The sequence below is a fragment of the Centruroides vittatus genome, unplaced genomic scaffold, assembly GCF_030686945.1.
Source record: "Centruroides vittatus isolate TY-2023 unplaced genomic scaffold, ASM3068694v2 contig_3328, whole genome shotgun sequence".
In the NCBI taxonomy this organism is placed as follows: Eukaryota; Metazoa; Arthropoda; class Arachnida; order Scorpiones; family Buthidae; genus Centruroides; species Centruroides vittatus.
The window spans coordinates 21,776-42,690 of record NW_027122135.1 but is presented as its reverse complement, the minus strand read 5'-3'; the positions used below and the strand labels follow the sequence as shown (position 1 = coordinate 42,690).

Sequence of the window (20,915 nt, the reverse complement as noted above, 5' to 3'; positions counted from 1 at the left end):
ATTATTTTATGGTCTTTATTTTAAAATAATGAAGTTTTAATATTGAATTTTTTTATGTACTTATGCCGGAAATTATCTATAGTACAGTACGCCTATCACGTTTACAGTCTGTACATCCCCCATATAAAACATTTAATTTAATCGGAAACTCATCGAGATCTTCTACATGCTACGTAGTGGAGTGGGATTTGTGAGGACCCACGACCCATGATTAGAGTATACGAATGTATAAAAAATAATATTTGAAAGAAAGATCAGACGCAATAATTATATAAAAATTACAATAATACTGCTAATTACAAGACTAAAGAGAAGAAAAAGAGCAATTGAGACAAAAATAATATATGAAAAAGCTATCATTTACTTTTTTATGCCAAGTTTCGTAAACATCATTCACAAAACAAAGGGTTGATTTAATAATATCAATTATTTGCTATTTTCTACGCAATCGTTCACTTCATTGTTTCGAATAATACTTGGAGGAAATTTTCTACACAAAAACTTTCCCGAAAATACTTATAATCAGTTACAATAATAATTGAATACCTTTCTTCATCAGTAATCTGTTGCTTCATACGATAGAAGGATGAGTTGCAGCGCTTTCAAGTTTCTTTCTATTATAATTTTGATGAACATTATTGTAGTATCAAGCAGTAAAATTAATGATACTAAAACAACAGATGACGTTTATAAAAGTTTCTTAATAACTACGGAAATTAAATTGAAAAAATCCTTAAAATTATTGAGTAAATTAATTCTCCCGTACTTGTTGAGAATGGCAGAAGAAGTGGATTTATCCGAATCTTGTCAAATTTCGGGGATTCGATTTATGAAAGATTTAATACAATTGAAACCATGGACTATAATGAGTAAGTAGCTTTAAATGTCAATTATTACAGATTAGATGTAATTTTATTCAGTTTATTCGATCTTTGAGTTTTTGCTTTACACTTAACTCCCCGCTCACTTCGTCGTTCAAAACTTTTGTGACGATTTTAAGCTAAGTATTTTATGTAGATTTACTAGGAAAAAACCTAAATTTACAGATAAATTGACTGCAAATTCTGTATGTAAAATAAGTTACAGATTATAGTCTTTACATAATATTATATATTTGTATTGAGATAATGATAATATTATTTGAAATCATTGATTAATGTTATAATAATTTTTTTAATCTAAAAATTAAATATAAAATTTTTAATGCCTAGTAAAATTGTTATCAAAAATAAATTTATTACACAAACACAAAGCTGATTTGTATCATTGGGGTACAATTTTCAGATTTCAAACCTATTTCATAGACTAACTCGAGCACAATTTTGTTCTCCCTCTTTAAAGCTGAATAACTTCTCTTATTTTTGTCGAAAATTTCTGACATTTTGCAAGGAGATTTGCGTTTAGCAGGGATTGAAGCCATCAAATTTTGTTGGTTAATGGCTAAAGGGGAGGGGAGATAAGGAGGATCGTATGTCGTATCTCGTGTGGGGTCGGACTTAATGACGATTTTACTCGTTATTATCATTTACAATTTTTTATAAAACCCATGACTCTCTTCAAAATTAAGTCTTTTGCAATTTTACAATAATTAGAAATATTAAACGTTTTTAACAATAAAATATCATAATAGATGGCGCCACATACGCAGTTTTAAAAGTCGCCGGGAAAGTTAAGCAACTTGTTGCTGGATTTATTCCACTTCAGTTTTGGATAACGTAATTTGAAGTTTTGTTTTGTATTTAATTAAAAATCACATTCTAGTTTTTAAATTTTGATGTACTAAATTAAAATCTTTAAAATTTTTCTTTAATAATACTTTTCACATGACAACATCTCAATTGCATTAAGAAAAATATATCAATTGTCAAATTTCGTATTTTCTTTATACACTGATTTGTTATATAGGATGTAATTTCATGGAAAATTTTGAATTAAGAAGTAAAAGAGACCTTTTAGAAAAATTTGAATTGCTGAGACAAATTATGAAAATATTTCATTCAATTGTTATCTACTCTGCGGTTTATATAAGGAAAAACTTCAATAAATAAAGTTGCCAGATAGTAATTAATAGCCGAAGAATAGGTTCATAAAATAAATATTTTCTTATTGTTGAATTTTCGTCCGATGGAGAAAAATTTGATGAAAACTCTACAAATATCGTCGCCAGGAGTCAGCTGTCTCATCTACATTTTCCAGCGCCTGTTCCCAGTAGATAAAAGCAGTAAAGACACCCAGAAAAAGGCAAGATGGATGTAAGCAAGACGTCTGTTTTATGTCACCAGTTCCTTTTGAAGAAAATTTTTTGTAATTTTAATTGGACGTTTATGTGTTTTAAAAGGACTTTTTAATAATTCCGGCGACAAGTAACCTAAAAAGGAAGGTCAGTCGCCGAAAAGTGTTTGTCTTGGAACACAAAATAAAAAAGGTGATCAAAATTTGGGCAGACTTAGTCTTTATTCTAATTTTTTAAAATATTTTCTTTTAACAACTTACATATATCTACAAAATACTCGTATAGGCCTACTTTATTTAAAATATTATATATATTTACTAGTAGATGAGTCTTGCGTTGCTCGGGCGAAAAATAAAAAACAGAAAAGATTAAGATTGTTAGATTATTTTCGTACTTCTAACCCTTCTACTCTATTATATTATAGTATTTGATTTATATAACTACAAAGGCTATCTTACGTAAAAGTTTATCACACCGAATGATCAATCTAACACCAATTAAAAATTCTTTAAATCGTATACAGTAGAGTAAGAAAAAATTTTTAAATTGTGTTAGATTGGTCATTCGGTGTGATAAACTCTTATGTGAGATAACCTTTATAGTTACCTACCAGATCTTACCCGTTTTCACCAAATGCAAGAATTGGGTTTCTTATCTTCCGAGGCTAATTAGAGAATTTGTAGATGGGTTTAAAAATATGTTCGAGTGCTTGCAAAAACGCATAAAACTGCATATAAATAGTACACTAAAAGCCAAGTGCTTTCGAGTAATCCTTAAGCTCCCTTAAAAAAAATTTCGAAAAATTCCTTCTTATTGTACTGTACATTCTCATCATGTACCCTAACTGTGTATTAAATTTCAACTCTTAACCGTTTGGGCTCTGCACTTATTATTATCATTATCAACCTCTCTCGATTATATATTTATATGTATGTACTGTATACATAATATATATACTAATATTATAAACAAGTGTTTTGGTTGTAACGGGTAATATCCGAAACTATTCATCCGATTTCAAAACTTCTTTCGCCAATATTTAGAACGGACCCTCAGGGTGAACATAGGCTGTATATTATTCCGTTAAACATTCGTATAAATTAAACAAAGATATCATCTCAGAATAAAGCTTTGATGTTCAAAAGATTGCGCTGATTCCGCAGGTATGACGACCAAAGTTTCCTTTTCTGTGAAGATGATCTAAACCAGATCATCTTCTATCTATAAATATGAATAAAAATGTAATGTTCGTTAGTTCTTACCGATTCCTTTGAAATTTTGAGACAACGTTGCATTCGATTACGCACGTTTTTTATATCATATACATGTCAAATTTCCCCTCACTGGGGAGAAATGGACAGTTTTAAGGCTTACCGTAAATAACTAGGCTTCTATTTATACCATTTTCGATGAGGTTTTTTGCGTTTTTATTGAGTTTTAATAGGGTACGTCAACAGAATATACACTAAATAGGGATTTTTTGAAATTACCCTTCCCCTCGAAAGAGGGACAGTTTGAAGGCTTACCGTGAAGAACTCGGCATCTATTTATACCATTTACGATGAGGGTTTTGCGTTTTTCATTGCGTTTTATTAGGATACGTCAACAGAATATACACTAAAAAAAATTTTTTTTTAATTTTCTTTACCCACAGGAGAGGGACAGTTTTAAGGCTTACCATAAAGAACTCGGCATCTATTTATACCATTTACGATGAGGTTTTTTGCGTTTTTCATTGCGTTTTATTAGGGTACGTCAACAGAATATACACTAAAAAAAGATTTTTTCAAATTCCCCTTTCCCATGATAGAGGAGAGTTTTAAAACTTACCGTGAAGAACTCGGCTTTCATTTATACCATTTTCGATGAGTTTTTTTTCGTTTTTCATTGCGTTTTATTATGGTACGTAAACAGGATATACACTAAATAGGGAGTTTTTTAAATTTTCCTTACCCACAGGAGAGGGACAGTTTTTAGGCTTACTGTGAAGAACTCGGCATTTATTTATACTATTTTCAATGAGGTTTTTTGCGTTTTTCATTGCGTTTTATTAGGGTACGTCAACAGAATATACACTAAAAAGGGATTTTTCGAAATTCCCTTTTACGGGGAAGTGTTATACATTTATAATAGATACATTTTGAGCCATAGCAACGCGTAGCCGGATCTGCTAGTATGTGTATAATTTAAATATATAGTAATACGTAAATTTGAGCTACAGCTTTTATTATAAATATAGAAATATTCAGCATAACAAATATTTTATGCTAAAAAATTTTATACACTTATTTCGTTACAGAAAAAGTTTTACAACGAGTTGCGCGACTTTCTTTGTGCCTACATTTAAAACTGCATTTGCGGCCAAAGCTCATTGTATTTTATTTCATAACTTTTTATATACATAATTACTGTAAGAGGGGAAATGCTTAATTTTAAAGGTAGGCGGTTTTATAAAAATGTTCAAATGTTAAGAAATAACAAAATCTTAATTAAGTATGACCCCACTCGAGATATGATACGATACATCACTTTATTTATCTTTTCACCTCTTCCAACTTTAACCACCAAAATATAATAGCATCGATGCCCCTTGTACACAAACTTTGATGCCAAATTTCGTTCTTCAGCATTATTTCCATGCTAAGATTGAAACGAAATAGTTGCCAACAGACCCACACATACAAAACACATACACACATACATTCGTCCATACACATCCAAAAAAAATTCTTCCGTTTTTTTTAACTTTTTTGGTTCAGAAAATCTCAAAACTTGACGATTTAAAAAAAAAAAAACTCAAAGTCAGACTTTCACGATTACATTACTTTTACTTGTTACGTATATATAACAGCCGGAGAAGTAAAATGTAATTTGTCTATTGCTGAAAAATTAAAAACGTTAGACAGGATGCAGTGTACAGCATTCCACACTGGCACATGCTACTTGTGGACACGACCTAGTGAAACGTTTGGACATTTTAGGCCAAAATTTTGCAGACAAACGTAATAAAAGGTTAAAATATAATTTATTGACATATTGATACAAGTATTACAAATTAAAATACTGTACAATAGATTCAAACATTTATAAAATAGCAAAATCAGAATATCAAATATGAAATTATGAAATTACTACACATTTTAACTTTCCTTAAACAAGATCTGTTCTTGATTATGACATCCTAAAACTGTGGAGTATTGAGGAAAAAAACCGAGTAGATGTAGCATAAAATGAACTCTGAGATATTTCCGAACACTGTAAATACGTCCATGATTACCCTGAAAAAGTGTCTGCTGTTACCAAAATCACCTAATTTAATTAAAATGTTTGAAAAGGAAGGCGATACTCTAACATACATTTTCATAAGTGGCTGATAAAAACAACACGTATTATTATCCACATTTATGTGGGTATGTAAACACTTCATGTAATAGTTGTTATAGCAATTATTTTCGAACGGGTGAAATCTTTCAAAAACAACGAGTAGCTGCACGAAATATAAAAGTAAATATCCAAATATTACAACATAACTGCCAAAAATCTTTAACAAATGTTTTACATTTTCCAATATTTTATGTTCTGATTCTCCGCATCAGATCCGAGCCGAATTAGAATCCAAAATTAAGAATTCTACATCAATATACTGGTTTAATTAAATTAAAATGTAGTCTATGATCTTACAAGGAACGTACAAGTGCTATTGAAAGTCGAGAGGATGAGCAACAGAATAGTAATTTTGACAAACGAAACTTCTAAATCTGAGGAAACAGCAGCTGTGACTGGCAAAACTGTTGATTACCGAGATCATTAGTCAACGGATCTTTAAAATGGCGGCCCCTCTTCAGCAGTGCAGGAAGCAAGAGCAGTGTAGCGTTGACAAATTTTTTATAAAAATAAACCATTCGGCATTCAATGGCACATGCAGATTAGTGTTGCAATGAATAGTATATTCGGCATCAGGCCGAATACCGAATATTTGGCCAGGAGCGTGATCGCGATTAGCCGAATATTCGACCAAACTACTCGGCTTGATTAACGCACGTACGAAAATTGGCGCGCAAAGCGCATTATAGCAAGGACCCTACTCTATTCGCCCGCTGTTACTACGCTTCGCCAATCGCGTTAATTCTTGACAGTTGTAGCGGACAGACAAGAGCGTCATGGCAGTGTGTGATAAATGATAATATGAAATGTGGATTACAATAAAATGTCCTACACGTGTAAATAACAGAAAAAGAACAGAGAAGGACCGCGAAGTGAAAATGTGAAAATAAATATGAAATTGAGTTGATAAGATAATCGAACAAGTCGAGGCATCTTATTGGAGCGAAATTCACGGCCGTCAATGCCGAATAATTGTTCTCATAGACTTCGAAAGCTAAATGCTTGTAATGAAATCACTTAGCGTGCACGGGCGAAAGCCTGGGGCCGTTCAGGCTACCAAGTTGTCTCGAATCTGTGAAATTATAACTGTGACTTATACCGACGTCCTATCTGTCTCTTTTCTCCGTTATCACCAGGCTATGACTCACGTATTTGTAAAATGGAAAATCTACGACGGAAAAGTGACGAATCGAAAGTATCGTGCGCGCACATTATAATGTATGCATAGGCATACGTTGACTAGAGCGATAGAGGAAAGAAAAAGGGAAGAGCAAACACGAGCGCTTAAAAAGAAGGATAGGCAGGGTAAGACCCTCAGATATGCGACGCTTTCCGAACGAATAGGTATGTACTGTACGTGTGCTGATCTTTGTAATTATAAATTCTGAATACAGGTGACTAATATTATTTTTGTTTTTTATTTTGTGCAGGTTGTAAGTTACAAATAAATATAAACAAACACTAACCCGATAACATTAAATCTAAATACCAAAATGATTAATTTACTGTGTTTTTGTTATTTTTTTCTCCTGTTTGTAGGAATTCGGTATTCGGCCGAATACCAAATATTTACTCACTATTCGGCTGAATAGCGAAAAACAGGCCGAATAGGCCGAATACCGAATAGTAACCGAATATTCGTTCTATCACTAATGCAGATACAGCGAGAAGAATATATGCGTTGTACACAAGTGTACGAGTAGAGTTTCAAAGACAACCACAGTTCTGTAGAAAATCCTCAATGGCGGAAACCGTAGACTAGAAATGTTCCTGTCAAGTATGAGCTATTACTTTCTGTGAGGAAACAGAGATTTTAAGAAATAGTTGATATCTCTACAAATTAGTTAGCGTATACTGTCTGTCGAAACATAATTGATGGGAGATAACACATTTTAAATAATAGGTTTGTTAGATCGTTACTTTCTATTGGATAATACGACGTCACGTGGTTAGAATGAAATGTTTAAAAAATTATTGTTTAAGCGACGCGATAAAGTAAATTTGAAATTACGTAACTGCAATGTCATATTATGCAAGTTAAATTAGCAAAATATTAAAAATCATAATAACATTTGTTTACATTTTCCATGAGATAAAAATATATATTTTATTTTCAGTGTTGGATTCATTGGGAAGACCATCTGCGGGTTCACTGAAAGGACCCAGTTGGATTCCAGGTGATTACGATCAATGCCTAAAAATTGACAGTAATGCGGAAAATACTATAACGGGCAAACGATCGTATGATATACGAGGAAAATTCTGTTACATCAATGTCAATGTTAATAAAATAAACAGTGAAATGATAGAGAAAATCATGACTTTAAAAAATCAAACCCTTGTGAAATTCATTGAATTCATTTGTGTAAGTACAAGAATTGTTCACGAGTTAGCAGAAACAAAATTTAAAATATTACAGTCAAACCTCGGTTTTCTTACGACTCACTTTTCGAACAAATCGGTTCACGTATAGAATTTCAAAGATATAAAACCTTCAATTAACCTGCCACAGATTACGGAAACACAGATTATTAACTCTCTATACTTCCTGGGTTAAAGAAAGCCGACGGTCCGAGCATTTAACGACAGAAGACAAACACAGTTCTACTGATTCAAAAGTTAGTGGCGCTAAGATCGCCTCGCTTCATTAGACGTCACCACACGAATCACCGATGACGTTGCTATTTAAATTAGATTTTAATGCGCATGAGGGAAAGATACTAATTCCATTTGTCGGTATGTGCTGCAGTCGAAATTAAATCAAATTAATTAATAAAAGCGAATTAAGTTTGAACACCGAGATTTGACTGTATTTAATTCTGAGAGTATTTAGTTTGATTAATATAACAATGTACTTCTGTTTGTACGGCTTGTCTCATTTAATGTCTTTATTTTCAGAAACCATTCACTGTTTCTCATATGATATCAACTTTGAAACTTGCAGCACGATTATTTATTGACGTTTGTATCCCAAATTCATGTTCTGAAAAGGATTTGCAAAATATTATAAAATGGGGTAAGTAAATTATATCGATTATCGATTGATAGAATTTATTACGTACTTATACATTTACTAATTTATAAGTACGTAACAAATGAGTACGTATTGAGTATGTACTTATAAATTGTACTTTAAATTTACTATTTTATAAGTACATACATATGGAAATTAAGAATAAACTTTCTGTGCTGGAGAGTCCAAATTCAATTTTGAGTTGGACCAAAAATTTTCATAGACAGTAAATTAGTTGCTAAAAATATCGTTTTTCATTACTCGGCCTCTTCACAAAAACATGGTAACATCAGCCAATGTTTTATGTTATATACGTTAAACATTTTATGAAAACTTCAAATGTAGGATTTTTTTATGCTTGTCTCTACAAATTGATTCAAAATTTCTTACACATAACGAGGTCGTCTGAACGAAGATAGTTGTTGTGTGTGTGTGTGTGTGTGTGTGTGTGTGTGTGAACAAAAAAAAAACATAGTATCATGCATTTGTCGTAAAAGTAAAGCATTCATATGTGCAATTTACATTACATTTTTCTTTTCAATTCTAAATTATACAAACAAACGTGTCATGGTTGTTATCAGTTAATATTAAAATAGGTTATAGAAATATACTGAAAATTAATTTTTCGTTAACTATAATGTAACACTGTCATTGTATGGAGTAATGAAGCAGTTACACGTGCCCAGATAATGGAAAACCAAATTAATGTATCGTATATTCACTTATTTCACAAAGAAACTCATAACGTATCTAAAGAAGAAAGCCCACATAATAAAATAATTATAACGAGCAGATATTTATTATGACATCGCCACAATGCTAGAAGCAATACTGAATCATATTTTAAATTTATTTAATTTAAAATATATGCTCTCCACCTTTAATTAGTACTGACTTTCCCTATACAATATACTTTTCTTTTAACAATAGAACCGTGACGGTGATCTATCTAACGCCTTTCGTGTTTGAATTGAAATAACGTGACTTTCGTTGCAAACCGGAAGTTTATGTATAGATAATCGGGGCCTCTTGCTTTCGAATGTGAAAAACTATCTTTTGAAACTTCCTATCCTTTTAATGGTATATTGTAATTAAAGAGATAAACAATTTATCTGGAAACCACATAGTTGGTTAACTTAATTGTTCTTTTACAAATTGAAGGGTTGATGATTTTCATTTTTAGAAAATTAATTTATACTATCCCAGCTCCGTTGTGTTACAGGAAAGTATGACGATCAGTGAAAAATTAACAAACTTAGCAAAGTTTTTCACATTTTTAGACCGAAAGAGTCTTAAAACGTCGAGAAATGCGAAAACATTCGGTTTTTTTTTCTGTATGTCTGAATGTTACTCTGTAGGGGTACGATTTGTGTAAGGTCGCCGACAGGTGGGGATAAGTTACTCCCGTGTCAGGATGAACGTAAGGGACCTTTGCATGTGGGTGTGGCGGAGGAGGCAAATGATGACAAGTGTTTTACATAAGAAAACCCGTTTATTGGATAACATATATGCTTACATCTACAATTCACTGTCCACTTCTCTACAGTCCTTCGGAGTGGCGAGGATTTCCCTTCTGTCGAAGCCCCGGGGCAGACGAGATGAGATCGCTGGACAGATGCTCGCAGAGGTGTCCTGCGTTGCTGGCAGCGACATAACACAACACAGATCACGGCTCTTTGCTGGATGCGGAGGAGACTTCCTCCGACCTTGGAGATTCCGATTTTTATAGTTTTTCGCTCGCTATTCCAATTTCCGATTGGCCCCTCATCTTTTTTCTCGTTTTCCGATTGGTCTTTCCTTTGTTTCTAGGCGAAACTCGGGATGACCCGGGTCATGGGAAAGGTCCGATTCGGAGTGTCCATCTGGCGCCTTTTTGACCATTGTGTTCGGAGATTGTTGACAAATTTACAAGACTCGAACTCATAATTTAGCCCGTTAATTGCGATTTCTGTCATCTAGGAACTTTTACGATTTAAGCGCGATGTTTCTCTATCTATTAAATTGTTTCCCCTTCCGAAGTTGTCTTCTTACATCGACTATTTATGAACACTCGAGTCAGAATTTCATTTATTTATGAGCTTTTGTGTCATAATTCTATTTATTTATGGGCTTTCGTGTCAGAATTCTACCCTTTCGTTTGACATAGACGGATCGTTTATAACACGTGTTTTGGCACGTGTTCCGGCACGTGTTCCGATACTCGCTGTTTACATTTTGCGTCGCAATGTCTAGATCAAGAGATTTTTTTCTCTGTCTCTCTCTCTCTCTCTCTCTCTCTCTCTCTCTCTCTTTTCTATATAATCTATTGTTATAATTTAAATGCAAGAATTTTGTGATTTACGGATTTCGTCTGAAACCTCACATTTCGCTCATCTTCTTTGAAGCTTAATTACTTCTGAGCTCTTTTCGAACTTTTCCGAAATTTTGCAGTGCAGGGAGACATGTGTAATAGGTGGACTGATGCTATTAAAATTCTGTAATTAAATGTCGACAGAGTGAGGCGATAAAGAGAGTCGTGTAGGCTCGGACTTAATTATGATTTTACTCGTTATTAGCATTTACAATTTTTATAAAACCCACTCCTCCCCTAAAAAATTACGCCTTTTGCCATTTTATAATAGTTAAAAATACAAGGACATTTTAATAAAATATCGTAACTGATGGCAGTACCAAATTTTCCGGAAAACTTAAGCAACTCGTTGCTGGAATTTTTTTTTGTATGAATAAAAATAGAATTGAGAGTGTAATAATTTTTATTAAAATCGATAATTTTACTGGTAATTTTTAACTGAAGTGTGTGAAATTTTTTGTTAACAATATTGAAATGATAAAATTTATGTTAATTGTATCAACGTTACCTTTTCAGTAACTGGAAATGGAGATTTATTGACTGTGGGAGGATGTCAAAAACGAGATGATAAAAGGATATATTCAGCACCACAAATAATTACCATGTAAGCTCTGTATATTAATTATGCTTGATCATATTAATTTAGTAACAATCATTCTTACTATCTGCACAAAAAAATTAATCAGTACTAATAATTTAACTGCTAAATATTATTATTTTATTTTAAAATTTAAATATGATTATGTTATAAGCAATTTAATTAGTAAATATTATTTTTTCTTAATTGTTGATGTAGGAAATTACAATTTTAATGATATTTTAAGTTACTGTATATATGAAAAAATATTTTAATTCAATGTGTCAATTTTGAAGGCGAAAATAAGGAAATTAATTAGCAGTAGTAATATACATAGGATATAAAGCGGAGTTGGTTTTTTCAGTAAATTAGTTTTCTTTCTTTTTTTGGTCTACAAACACCCTACTGCATAAAAGCACTGAACACTGGTAGTTGGTAACTTTTCCCACTGCGCCTGCTGCATAGAGTATTCTATATTTACTTTGCGTGTTTATTTATCAAAATGAGGTTAAGTGTCTCATAGAAAGTTCTCTCTGAAAGTACACTCTTAGAAGAGTGCTATGTGTAGTTGCTTTCTTCTTCTACTTTTAATTCAACCCTTTTCTCATTCTGAATTATATTATCTTTTTAGAAATAGTGAGAAAATTTTACTAAGCTTCAGCTTACCGTAAAAAATATTTTTTCAGTGTTTCTTAAACTTTATTTTTAAGTGTCCATAAATAATAGTCGTAATAACAAATAAATATTTCTTAAAGTTTTTATAATGCACATTAATTATGGTACACGTAATTTTCATGTCTAGTCAAAATTTCAATTCTATCTCCACGATGTAGCTATCTATCTTACCGTTTTATGTAATGCATTGTAGAATATTATAAATGACATTAATTTTATAGTGTATTTGATATGCATTTTTATAGGACAGTTTTTGCGTTTTTTATCATTTGGGTAATACTTGCAACTGTTGCAGAAAAGCTACGGAAATTAACAAACCATCCAGCTTTTAAAAATGAAGGTAGGATTTGAATTATTATTTAATTAGTATTTCTGATATATACTTTGACATTATTCTTAACATTTTTCAATCTTTAATAAATTATTTATGCGAAAAAGCATTTTATTGATAGTAGAAGAAGTCTGGACCAGTGATACCAAATTTTTTGAGCCATCGCCCTTGGTTATAGAACCAAGTGGGCGGTACAGGGTCCTTATAGCCAAACGTACCCCCACCACCGATAACCCGTTTGCCTTTGACTTTAAAATATATTTTTTAAATCATTTTTGTTAAAATCACACTGTCTTTACTGTATATTGTTCTTCCTATATGGAAACCACAGAATGCAGTCTTTCTTCCCACCTCTTTTGATGGAAAAAAAAAACTTGTCAGTGATCCCAATCCTCACCTATGGTTGTTATCTGATGGGAACCCTGAGTCCAGCGTCCCCTGTCGCGCCCTTCGCTTCTTTTCACCCTTGAGGCTTTCTCGTCCCCTAGGGGTGGTTGCGCTGACTTTAAGAAATTTGCCTACTTTTTATTGACTATTGATGAATCGTTACTTTTACAGCCCTATCGTTAATATTTGCACATGGAATAACACACAAATTTAAATTGAATGAAGTGCTAATTGGAATGAGTTCATTGTCAGATTAAACGAAAAATAGTGAAAATGTTCTAAAATTCATTTTGATCTGACAAAATTAGTGACTATCATGACTGACAAAATTGTTTCCATGATAAGATCTAATTCTGGATTGGTAAAATTATTGAAACAGCATTTGAGACAGTACGACGATGAATTGATACAATTGCAGTGTATCATCAGCCAGGAGAGCTTGTGCCTTAAAAAATTTTGATTTAGAACATGTGATTAAAGTCGCAGTTTGAAGAATAATTAAAAATTAATTGCCGTGCCCTTAATCTCTCTGACAGTTTAAAAAGTCTGTTGGAGGCATTGAAAACGAATATGGTGACTTAACCTTTTAGACAGAAATGAGGTGGCCAAGTTGAGGACAAACATTGGAGTGGTTTTCTAAAGTTAATTCATGAAATTGAAATTTTCATTACTGAAAAAAAAACAAAACGCCCTGACATTACAAATGCGGATTGGTTGTGTGACTTAACCTTTCCTGGTTGACATTACTAATCGTTAGCCTACCATTAAGATCAACGGAGTAAACTTACGGAATGTTAACAGCCTTAAGTACTCAGAAATGATATTTGACCCCAAACTCTCTTGGACGGATCACGTTTACTATTCTTTTAATAAAGCCGTCAGTATCAGTCATAAATTGAGGTCCATTGCCAAGAATGGGTGGGGCCTTCTAATATCAACAGTAAGATCATCTATAAAAGTGTGATAGAACCCATTTACACCTACCTTTGTGAAGTGTGGGGTAATGCGGCAAATAAGGTCCATTTCAGCAGGAGGTTGCTTTTGGCCCAGAAGACCGCTGCCATTTCGATCACAAAATCTTACAACACAGCCCCTACAAAAACTTTGCTAGTGATTGCTGGGCTAACCATGATCAATCTAGTTATCATGTATAAACATGTCAAGAACCTGCTGGTGAGCAAGATTTCCTCCAATGCCAGCCCTGAATCCATTTATCATCTGATTGACAAATATAAATTACCAAACACAATCCACCCACTGATGGATGATCTTCTGAATTGTGGCCTCGACATCAATATTGATCGTACCAACCCCCACCCGGCTCACAGTATCACCTCGAATTTCGACTTCCATTCCCCCCCAATTTTGAAAGGGCTCAGCATTTACACCAACGTTTGCAAGGCTAGAGGAGTAATTGGCGCTGCCACCCTCCTGGAGGATCCTCAAAAACGGCTTTTCTGGAATGCAGCCTACAAGCTGCATGAGAACTGCTCAAACAATCAGGCAGAGTCTTTGGCTATCTGGAAGGCTTTAAAATACATTCAAGACAATACGCACTTGTTTTTTGGGAAAGTTATTAATATCATCTGTGACAGTCGAACTGCACTGCAGCATTAGTTGTACCCCTTTTTTCCCTCCCTATGATTGACCATACATTGGAAGTGAACCCTGGCCAGATTAGTACTTCAGTGTCTTTACTGATGGATCGAAGAACAATGATGGGGTTAAATGTGCGTTTGTAGTGTATCATGGCAACCTGGAAGTTTATAATTTCTCTGATATACTGAGCAATACTTACTCTGCATTTCAGGCGGAACTTTGGGCAATCCTGAAAGCAGTCAAATGGAGTAACTAAAGAGCTAAGTAATACCAATGTCAACCTGTTCACAGATTCCAGTTCATTACTTCAGGCTATCCACAACTTTAACTGGGGCCATCCCATAGTCAACGAAATTCTCTGGGAAATGACCAAAAACATCAATAGGTTTTCGGTGGCGTAGGTCAGAGGGCACTCTGGTGTCCTTGGAAATGAGAGAGCGGATGAGCTTACCCACACCGCATCTGTCTCCAGTGGCACACCTAGCACACCTACCTATACAGCAACTCCTCAAAACTACATAATTTCCAGCCTAAAGGAGAAAGCGACTGAGTTATGGCAGGGTACATGGAACCTGCAGACCAACAGTATTACAAGGGATTTTTTTTCCCCACAGTCTCAGCTAGTAATCATCATTATATTGAACATAGAACAACACTTTTATACTGGGCATGGTAAATTTAATAGTTATCTCTTCAGGTTCAACAAAACAATTGAACAGAATTGTGAACTATGCAATATTCCAGATGGTGCCAGGCACTATCTGCTGCAGTGCCCGATGTTGGACGACAAACGAAACGCCATTCTCTCCTTGCTGCTGTCCAGTGGAAACTGGCCTCAGGACTTACATGTGCTGTTACAAGACAACAACCTTTTTCAGACTTTCAGGGACCTTGTCACCTCTTACTTCAGAAAGACTACAGTTAATTAAGTATGGTGCTGCGAAGACAGCTTCCATTGCCAAGTGACAGTGGTGTTGTGTCTTGAAAATATTTTTAATTTAGATTACTAATTGTATGCATTGAATTGTTGTCATTACCCCTGTGTGTTATTTTGCTGTGAGTAATCATCCCTGTTAAGACATCACTGTCAGCTTTGATTATGTTGTCAATGTCAATGTAGTTTCATTGTGCTGTATATTTGTATATTTATTTTCTGTTTATATTTCATGATAAGGCATCACTGTAGGACATGTTGGTGCTGTGATTGTTGCTGTAAATGTTATTCGCTGTATAAACTATACCTATACATTATAATACTGTTGCTCATCGATAAGACATCAATGTATAAGTTGTTTATGCAGTGCACTCAACTGTGGCTTCCCCACTGATGTATATCTGTACATAATTACTTCTTTATCATCGTTGATAACACATCAATCTAACTAGTGTAATACTGTTTGTTTTCCACTCCAGTGATGCCTAGTGGTACTGGGCTTTTAAATAAAAAGTTTTACAAAGTGAAAGTGAAGTGCACTGCAGCAGATTAGAAAAAAAATCGTAAACTACCAATTATCCTCAACAGTCTTGACATTATTAGTGCTTTAGAAGGAGTTACAGTGGAGCATCGATTATCCGACTCAATTAAGGGTTGATCGAATAACTGAAAAAAATAACCGAAAAGTATGAAAAAATACATTATTAGTATATCCCACGTAATTAGTATATTAGTATATCGCTATTAACCTACTTCGCATTGAATTTTCATTGATGTTAAGCCCAACAAAATTTTTTAAAATAATAATTGTCGTTATTGTATCGTTAGAAATTATTTCTTTATTTTGCACAAAATAAATACAAAAATACAAAAAAAAAAAAAAATAGAAAATTAAGCCTGCTTTAAAAACCGGCCTCCCTTTCATGGTCGAACCAGCGTTGCCATCTAAAACACGCAAAAATTTAACAAAAATAATATTAATGTTGCCAAATATTGTAGTGCCACATCACTAGCGAACATTTGAATTTGCCGACTAGGAACGCGGTCGGTTAACCGATGTGACGGTTGATAGGGGGTCGGATAATCGATGCTACACTGTACTACCATCAACTTCTTCTAGATCAAGGGTCATTCCAGAAACAGTGGCAACGAAACAGTAGACAAGCTTGCAAAGAAGGCTCATAGAGTGATTTCTCATTACTCCAATCTTTAGCTGGAGGCCGTCATCGTTGTTGTTGATCTTATTAATAAATTCCTCGATTTTTTGGTCATTCTTCCATATTACCAGGACATCGTCCACGTACCTTTTAAAATATACAATGTCATTCATGAAACCACAAAGAACACTTTTTTCCAATCTTCTCAATACAAGTTCACACAACAATCCTGACATAGGACTTCCCATAGGGACTCCTCTTTTTTGTTTGTATTGACGGCCATTAAAGGCGAAAAAAGATTCATAGCAGACAAGGTTAGCTAGCTCTATCAAATCACTACTGTAATTTGCCAAATCTGGGCTCTTGCTATGCATGAAATCTAAAAGCGCTACTTTGCATGACTCAATTTATTAATAAGATCAACAACAAAGATGACGGCCTCCAGCTAAAGATTGAACAGTCGTGTTCCTCACGGATACATTTTTTTAGACATTGACATTGAATTCAAAGAAGGACATTTCATCACTAAAGTGTATGTAAAACTGACGCATAGCCCTCTGTACATTCCGTCGCGTTCTAATGATCCTTACCAATACAAAATGGCTGCTTTCCGTGCTCTCATTCACAGGGCTTATCTCTATTGCAGTAGTGTGGTTGATAGACAAAAAGAAATCTACAGAATATCACATATCGCTAGAACTCTAGGGTACAGGGCGGATACGATTACAGCACTAATCAAAAACTACAAGATTAACAAAACAAAAGCTCAGAGAGGGGATTTCGGCAAATTCACAAAGTTCACGTATGACAGAAAGAAAGAAGCCATCTTGAAAGAAATCTCAGCCCGCAAAAATTCTAAATTCATTTTCAAGAGAGCTCCCAACCTGTACAAGTTATTAAGAAACGACAAAGACAACATTGATAAAGAAAGAATGGCTGGAGTGTACAAAATTCCTTATGAAAACCAAGAACTAGGCATTTGTAAAAACTACATTGGGGTCAATAATAGAAACCTAGGGATTAGATTAAAGGAACACAGGTACAACATCAGCAAAAGATCTAACGCCACAGTTTTATCTCAGATGGCGCAGGTTGAAGGCTCGATAGTCAAATGGTGCGAAGCAGGCATTATTAGACCTGTACATTCACCGACTTTAGCATTTAGCGCCGAGAAAATTGAAATATTTAAGAGCAGATTGCATAATACCTGCATTAATCCCAGGGATGCTGAAGGGTTGCCTTCAGCCTGGAAGTATTTAATTAAAAGATTTGAGAGCTCTTAATTTAATGCCTTGATTTTGTTTTCATTGCATATCTTGCATTTATTGGAATTTCATATAATTTATTATTATGTAATGGCTTATTATTTATTTATTTAACCTATACATATTTTTATATTTCTTTGTTATTTATTATTATTTTTTATTATATATATATTTCATCCGTTAGTTTATTTGTATTTAAATTTTTGTTCCATTTTGTTTGCATTCGAATATGCTTAGCCTGATGATGGCCAACAGGTTTGGCTGAAAACGTTTGCTACGTTATTAAATTTTTTCTCAGCAACATAAGGTGTTTGGTTGTTTCTGATTTACATATTGCTGAGTGAGTTCATTTCAATGTTACTATTATATTAATGTTTCCTTTATCTTTGTACCAATTGTACCTTATTGTAAGTTATTTCTAACTTACTCCACCGAACAAACGGTTCCTGACAGGCCCCCATGGATCCCTCTCTTCCCCCAATCTTTCATTCCTCATTTCCTATTTTGTATTCATCCCCCATCCCCCACCTAAATCCTCTATCCCCCATTTCTCCCCTCACCCCTCTCTTATTCTTTCTAGGGCTACACCTCCGAGTGAAGGCTCATCCTTTACACGTATGTATGTGCATCATAGAGTAACACCAGTCATCTAACACCTTTTGAGGAAAGTTTGAATTGAAAAAACGTGACTTTCGGTTTACACTGGAAGTTCATATATATAGTTAATCATGCCTACTGCACGTAAGATTTCCATATCCTCTCTTGAATTTCATTTATCTGACAATGTTCTCGAGATTAAAGATGGTATAGACAGATATCAGTAAGAATGTATTGGTCTAGAATTTTTTTTAATTGCAGTCCAAAGATGGTAAAAACTTCAAAGGTTTTTCATCCATACATGGATATTTTTCTTATGGATGAGACAGTTAACATCTCTACTGCTCTGCGGGATTCTGATTCGAATTCAAATGAGCAGAATTTTTAGTTTAACAATGTTTTCATCTTAGTTTCGTATGTTCAGTTTACTTTCAAATTTGAAATCATCAGATTGTTTTCCCAGTGAAGAAATAATATTTAAGTTAAAAATTTTCAATTAATGAAAAGAATTTAACTCAAATAATTTTGAAATTCTATTTTATACTATAATGATTTATTTATTACTGTAATTAATTACGAAAAACTTTATATTTTCAGCAAAAATTCTGAATAATTTCCTTTCAGTTTCTCTCAATACATCCCTACAGAAACTCATGAACGTTAACATTAATAGAGAAACAAAATGGATTTGTGCAGCAAAATTTTTTATAATGAATATTTTCGTATTTTTTCATACGACACTGGTTTTTGGATATGTACCATCAGTAGGTAAGTATTATAAATGTAGATATGAAAAAAAGTAAAAAGAAATGAAATTTGTATAGTTATTTACTTTCTTTATAAAGATGCGTTTATTTTCATAAAAATAATTATATAATATATAATAAGTATTAAATACAGTAAAGTGTCTATCGTATGTCACTCGCCAGTCCTGAATGAACAGTAATGCTATGCTACGTTCTGCCGTAGAGTGACGTAAATGTAATTTTCCTGTTACTGCTTGATGTACCGGTATGCGACAAAGTGACACTAAGAGAGCATCATTTAGCAAGCCCATTATGGTTTCAGCCAGGCCCACATTGGACTGCCGGGTGGTGTAGTACAAAACCTGACTTATCTGAACGGTCTACTCCCGAAAAATTCTTAGGGATTATTTGACCTGTTAGAATTCGATCCCTGGTCCTTCAAAGCAGCAGGCTGTCATCTGGACCGCTCGGCTATTCGGCTAAAATGCACGTGTATACTGTCAATCGCTAGTTGTTTGTTGCACGTGCGATTGGCAAAACAGTCACAGTTGTGATAAATACGAAAAACAGTTAATGTTACCCTTGGTGGCAAGATGGCGGCCGGGGAAATTTTTTCCCTACATTCTAGACGGCGACGGGGAAAAATTTTTTTCCCTGCGTTCGACGTGGCGACCGTGTTTCTGGAGACGCGCGATTTCGCGTTTGTGATGTAAGAGAGAGGGAGCTCTTTGGAAATGTTGTGACAAAATGTGTTGGTGCCGAGATCGTCAAATTATGCAAATTTCGTTTGGAGGGAGTGTAGAAGACAGTGGTGTGTTGCATGTTCGTTGTTGGCAGCGAGTTTTTTTTTTACAATATCTGTTCTTTCCGAATTGCTAAAAAGGTAATTTATATTTTTTACGAGTTAAAACAAAAAGAAATTGCGTTCTTTTTGTTGAAATTTCGTGCACGTCATGGGCAACGTTGATTTGAGTTCGAAGGAATTCTGGGCCAAATGTACTACTAGGAAGTTTTATAAAATGATGGAAACAGATTATTCGGAATTGGGATTGAACCCGGCAATTGATATTGCATTCAAATTTGCGGTCAAATTAGGTATACAGCAGATAGAGTCGACGTGTTCGACGTGCGATAAGACATGCAAATTATATCACAGAAGCGAAAGAAATGAATGTCTTCTTAAATGCAGTTCATGTACAGTTAAATATTCAGTGTACGAAGGAACTTTTAAAAGCAAAAGTGGTCGTCTGTCCTGGGATGTATCTTGTCATTCATATGGCACTACCTATGTCTAGAATGTGGTGCGACGATTTCGGCTTTAGCATCCGGAATATCTCGAAAAGCTACAGTAGAACCCGAGACAGTTCCGTCTGAACTCGTTCAAAACGGCGATAATAAGAAGAAGAATTCAAAGAAATCAAAGAAGGGTCGGGATAAGGAAACGTCAACCACCGCGAGTAAAAAAAGAGAAAATAAGAAGTCATCGACAGTAGCAGCCGACACAAAACAAGGGGGGAAAAAATCTATAATAAACGAAGATCAAAGTTCGAAAGTCGGGAAGAAATGTAAAAAAGGGAAATGACAGACAATCAACGTGAGTAAAAAAATGTTTTTTTTTTCTATTAAAATAGGGTTTACAGTAGCTTATTATAGTATAGGAGTTACTA

General features: G+C 34.0%; 1 protein-coding gene across 1 annotated transcript in view; it reads left to right on the top strand.

The window, feature by feature from the left end:
* The first annotated feature begins 793 nt into the window (after positions 1-793).
* LOC136973959 (uncharacterized) overlaps positions 794-20,915 on the top strand; it is a 34,800-nt gene continuing 14,678 nt past the window's right edge. The window contains exons 1-6 of the mRNA XM_067268732.1: positions 794-869; positions 7,735-7,982; positions 8,516-8,633; positions 11,497-11,584; positions 12,478-12,572; positions 19,100-19,270. Coding sequence (XP_067124833.1) covers positions 830-869; positions 7,735-7,982; positions 8,516-8,633; positions 11,497-11,584; positions 12,478-12,572; positions 19,100-19,270 — 760 coding nt within the window. The 5' untranslated portion in view covers positions 794-829. The remainder of the gene's footprint in view (positions 870-7,734; positions 7,983-8,515; positions 8,634-11,496; positions 11,585-12,477; positions 12,573-19,099; positions 19,271-20,915) is intronic.